General features: G+C 44.2%; 1 protein-coding gene across 1 annotated transcript in view; it reads left to right on the top strand.

Moving 5' to 3' along the window:
- Positions 1–4,888, top strand: part of LOC107573833 (zinc finger and BTB domain-containing protein 45-like) — an 8,353-nt gene extending 3,465 nt beyond the window's left edge. The window contains exons 3-5 of the mRNA XM_016260282.1: positions 3,564–3,710; positions 3,786–4,050; positions 4,464–4,888. Coding sequence (XP_016115768.1) covers positions 3,564–3,710; positions 3,786–4,050; positions 4,464–4,783 — 732 coding nt within the window. The 3' untranslated portion in view covers positions 4,784–4,888. The remainder of the gene's footprint in view (positions 1–3,563; positions 3,711–3,785; positions 4,051–4,463) is intronic.
- The last annotated feature ends 87 nt before the right edge of the window (positions 4,889–4,975 follow it).

Below are 4,975 nucleotides of genomic sequence, written 5' to 3'. Positions count from 1 at the left end.
CCTCTGTCTTTTTACGCGTTGCATCGCGCCGCGTAAACATAAAACCATGTCTGCATTTGTGATCGGAGAAATGACAAACAACAAGCGCTACTCTACACTGCTCAAAACTCACGTTTGAATCGTCAGTGGATAATTCTTTAAATATGAAACCATGCTTACAGTCTGTGAGTCAGAACAGCCGGCATTGCAGTCTACTCTCTCAGGATCAGGACACAGTCCTCCATAAAATGTGCTGCACACATCTGAATATTTGGGTTGAAGTGTTCTGGAACAGTGTTGTAAATACAACTTAACCACTGATTTCTAGTCGTGTCCTCTTTTGGAAGACCAAACAAAGTAGTTTCACTTTCACAACGAAGCACACAGCATCTTCAGGACATGGCGGCGGCAACAATACTACAGCGAGAATAAAAGTTACGCCTTCTTTCTTTGCGTGAACATTTGAGCGGCGTTATGCAAATCTTCCCACATAGTGATGTAGACATGTTGGGGCGTGTTAGAACGAGCCATTTTAGGTAGGCGTGGCTGACTCTTAACTTTTATAAAGAATATCTCTTTGGATTTGAGACTTTAGTCTTTGCAACTTTACAGATCTTCTTTATGCACCAAGAGCTTGTAACACTCCAAAGAGAAATTTAAATCGCATCATATGACCCCTTTAAACTAAATTATTATTGTTCATCGATTGCTCATGTTACTGTTTGTGTTTACTGATGTTAATGGACACAACATTATTGTAAGTGATGCCATTTTTGTTTGTTTTTGTCAAGAAAAGCATATAGTTTTTATTAAATTGGTGTACAGTACTCATCACCTTCACGGTTGACATGGAAGAAGAATGTAATTTGCAGCACTTTAACATCATATTTAGCTCGATAGGTTCATGAGTACAGCCGCGTTTGCCTAAAACCTACCTCAGATCTCTCAAATCTGATGTTTTGCTCTTCTTCACCTCTAAAAGGTTTTGTTGGAAGCACATCAAAACTTCTCAAACAGCAAATAAAGTAATACGATTACAGCCACATCGTTTTTTTTTCTTTTCTTTTTACTACTTTCAACTCTCCTAATATTCAGCTCAGAAACCCCTTTCCTCCAGAGAGAGGCGTGAGTGTTTGCTGAGGCCGTAAACGTGATGCGCTCCGCTTCTGCTGGACTGTCAGTAGAGGGCACTCTGTACTAGGGCTGTGACGGTTGTCTACTGCCACCGGCGGTAGTGCACGTGACGTCACGCACTCTATAACAAGCATAATATGAAGATTTGTATACAAGTGTAATAACAGTAGCGCAACAGTGAACCGTGTCTACACCAGACGCGACACCGCCGCGTCGCAACAGGTCGAGTCTGTCTAGTGTCTACACAGGACATTTGAACTCTGTGTCAGTATCTCATAAACAGAATGAGGCAGTTTACTGTCGGGGATTTGTCATGACATGTCGTGGCGCATCCAGTGTAGCATCACTGATTATAATGAGTTCTATAGTATTTTGTTGCACCTAGTCCTGTAGACAGTGTGTATTTAACTTTCTTATTTAGGCTACTTTCTTGTTTAACTGTATAATTTGTTTGATATTTTTGGTGTTTTGCAGGCTGCGTATTCACTGACTGAAGTGCTAAAATAAACACGAGCTGACGAGTTGAACCGGGTGTGTTAGATGAGGGACAGTGCTGGGCTCCAGGACAGTTTTGAAAACCATTTCAGAGACATGTTCTTAAATGTGACTCATATAAAATATATTACATGCATGCACAGTTTTAAGGCATCTTTAATCGTCTCTTTGGTAACTTCATGATTTAACTGACCACGACATTGCATGCACGTAGTTTATTCCGCGCTTTAATATGAAAGGATACAGGCTACAGCGCGCCGGCGCCTTTGTGCGTGCAATTGAAGAGCACGTGCTGCGAGCACAGTACCTTTTCCGCGCTCGCTTGACTCTGTACTACCCTACTCTGTACACAGTAGAGCCCGACCGATATATCGTTTTGCCGATATTATCGACCGATATGAGACTGTCGCCGATATATCGGTGCATATATAAAATGCATGAAATGGTGTAATTACTTAGTTTGTCCAGCAGAGGACGCTCCATTGTTTGCTACTGGCGACCTGGATGAAACGCTTTAAAGCTTAAGTCAATGGAAAACCATTGAAACTTTGAACGGCCATATCTCCTTATTTAAAACTACAAAAAGGAGACAACAACGGAACAGGAGATGATGACATGCTTTCAATCTGCACAAGGACTTGTACCACGGCAGATCAACATTGATTGTTGCGGACAACAAGTGATGTATAATGCTATGTAGTATAATAAATTATAAGACACTTGTTCTTTGCTTTGTTTCATTTTATATAAGAAGGTGTAACGTTAAAATATATTAAAGTGCACATAAACACACACAAAACTCAAGTACATATGGAGGGAGGGGTTCTTGCAGATCAATCACAGCACTTGCGGTCTGCGTAGAATTGACACGCTGTTAGATTTTTGGAGAGGTGCATGTCGGGCTACGGCGTATGGGTGTGCGTCTATGCATAAGCTACGGCGTAGGTCCGATGCAGAAGTATAAATCAGCCTTTATACAGCATCACACATGCTGCATCTGTTGGTTTTACATGCATAAATGACCATATTGTGTTTAAAGAAAATAATACTTTTGTTAAGCAGCAATGCATTAAATTGATTGGCAATTAAATTGGCAAATATATTTAATTAATTTTTATTTTTTTTATTTTCAAATAAAATAATGGCGTTTTTTAAGAATTACAAATAATCTGATTTTGGAGTTTGGCAATGAACACACTGCAGCCATGCTTGGGACGGCCCACATAAACGAGCAAAAATGCATTACTATGCATAATAATTTCTAAACATTGACTGTCAGCCTTTATTCACCTGTTTCTCGTTGTTTCTCATTAAAATGAATTAAAGTAAATAGTGTAAATTACATCGCTAATGTCATAAAATACCAGCAACAGTGTGTGAAAACCTTGTGAAGACTTACAGAAAACGTTTGACCTCTGTCATTGCCAACAAAGGGTATATAACAAAGTATTGAGATGAAATTTTGTTATTGACCAAATACTTATTTTCCACCATAATTTGCAAATACATTCTTTAAAAATCCTACAATGTGATTTTCTGGATTTTTTTTTCTCATTTTGTCTCTCATAGTTGAGGTATACATATGATGAAAATTACAGGCCTCTCTCATCTTTTTAAGTGGGAGAACTTGCACAATTGGTGGCTGACTAAATACTTTTTTTCCGCACTGTATATTCTGTTTATGTATATACTGTATTCTATATATAGTACCAGTCAAATGTTTGGACACACGAATGGGAAAGTGTCCAAACTTTTGACTGGTACTGTACTATAATATACACAAAGAATATCGGCCGATATATCGGTATCCGCCTTTTTTTACTCCCTAATATCGGTATCGGTATCGGCCCCAAAAAACCCATATCGGTCGGGCTCTAGTACACTGTCCTGCAGACGATGTGTCCTATCTAGGACGAGACACAGCTGTGACACAAGTGTGTGTGTGTGTGTTTCAGGGTGGGTTCTTCGAGGACTCTGCCGTGTTCTCGGGTGGCTTCTGGTCTCAGGCGGATCCGCAGGCGTCTCTGGGCTCAAACCCTCGCGGCCGGGTCAGCAAACCCCTCTCTCCTCCACCGCCACCCTCCCAGAGCCTCAGCAGCCAGGTCTGACGGGCCTTGTCGCGGTTAAGCGAAGCGCGTCTCTGTGCTTCGTTAACATCTGTCTGTCTGTGTCCTCAGATGCTGTTCCAGTTTCCTGCCAGCGAATCACAGCAGCCATCCTTCTTTGTGGGCGGACCCATGGTGATCGACAGCCTGGCTGAGTCGTGCCAGCAGGCTCCGCCCCCCGCTCCCCTAACCCCGGCCCCGCCCCCTTCCACCCCAGCATGCCTCGCAGGGCCCAGCTTCACGCCGCAGGGCTCAGAGACGTCCTTCGACTGCAGCCACTGCGGAAAGTCACTGCGCTCCCGCAAGAACTACAGCAAGCACATGTTCATCCACTCCGGTACGCATGCATGCGCTTCAGTGACCCCAACAATACCAGAGTAATTCAGTTCATGTGAACACACCTTCTGTGTAGCACAGGTCACACAGACACTCAAGTAAACTGCTGAATTGATTTTTTCTGAATCAGATCTAATTAGCTGCTATCTGGGCCGCCAGCATTACTAAACCAGTGCCCTTGTACTACACATCTGCAGTGTGTTAAACCTGCTGCAGGTTCAGCATGTGTATGAAGAATGTAAAGACTGAACATGAAGTGTGTTCATGTGTGTTCAGAGTAAATGATGCTTGTGCGTGTGTGTGTCTGCGTGCGTGTGAGAGTATGTGTGTGTGTGTGTGAGAGAGTGTGTGTCTGTGCGTGCGTGTGTGCGTGCGTGCGTGTGCCTGTGTGTGCGTGCGTGTGTGTGTGTGCAGGTCAGAAGCCGCATCAGTGCAGCATCTGCTGGCGCTCCTTCTCTCTGCGTGACTATCTGCTGAAGCACATGGTGGTGCACACGGGTGTGCGTGCGTTCCAGTGCTCCGTCTGCAGCAAGCGCTTCACGCAGAAGAGTTCTCTGAACGTTCACATGCGCACACACCGTGTGGAGCGCACCTTCACCTGCAGCGTCTGCCACCGCGCCTTCACCCACCGCATGCTGCTCGAGAGACACGCCCTGCAGCACCACACGCCCGCCAAACCACCCACCAATCACATGGAACAGGGCGGGGCCAGCGGACCCGCCTCCGCCTCCTAGAGACAGGGATGACTGAAGAGAGGAGAAACAATCAGATTGAATACCAGGAGCTTTAACACACACTCACAAAGACACACACACACACACACACACACACACACTCTCTCTCACACAGACTCGCTCTCTCTCTCACACACACACTCTCACGCACAGATACTCTCTCTCTCTCTCTCTCTCTCTCTCACACACACA

This window comes from Sinocyclocheilus grahami, unplaced genomic scaffold, assembly GCF_001515645.1.
Source record: "Sinocyclocheilus grahami isolate Dianchi unplaced genomic scaffold, SAMN03320097.WGS_v1.1 scaffold2046.1, whole genome shotgun sequence".
Lineage (NCBI taxonomy): Eukaryota > Metazoa > Chordata > Actinopteri > Cypriniformes > Cyprinidae > Sinocyclocheilus > Sinocyclocheilus grahami.
The sequence above is the reverse complement of the archived record's forward strand: the minus strand, read 5'-3'. Positions and strand labels throughout refer to the sequence as shown.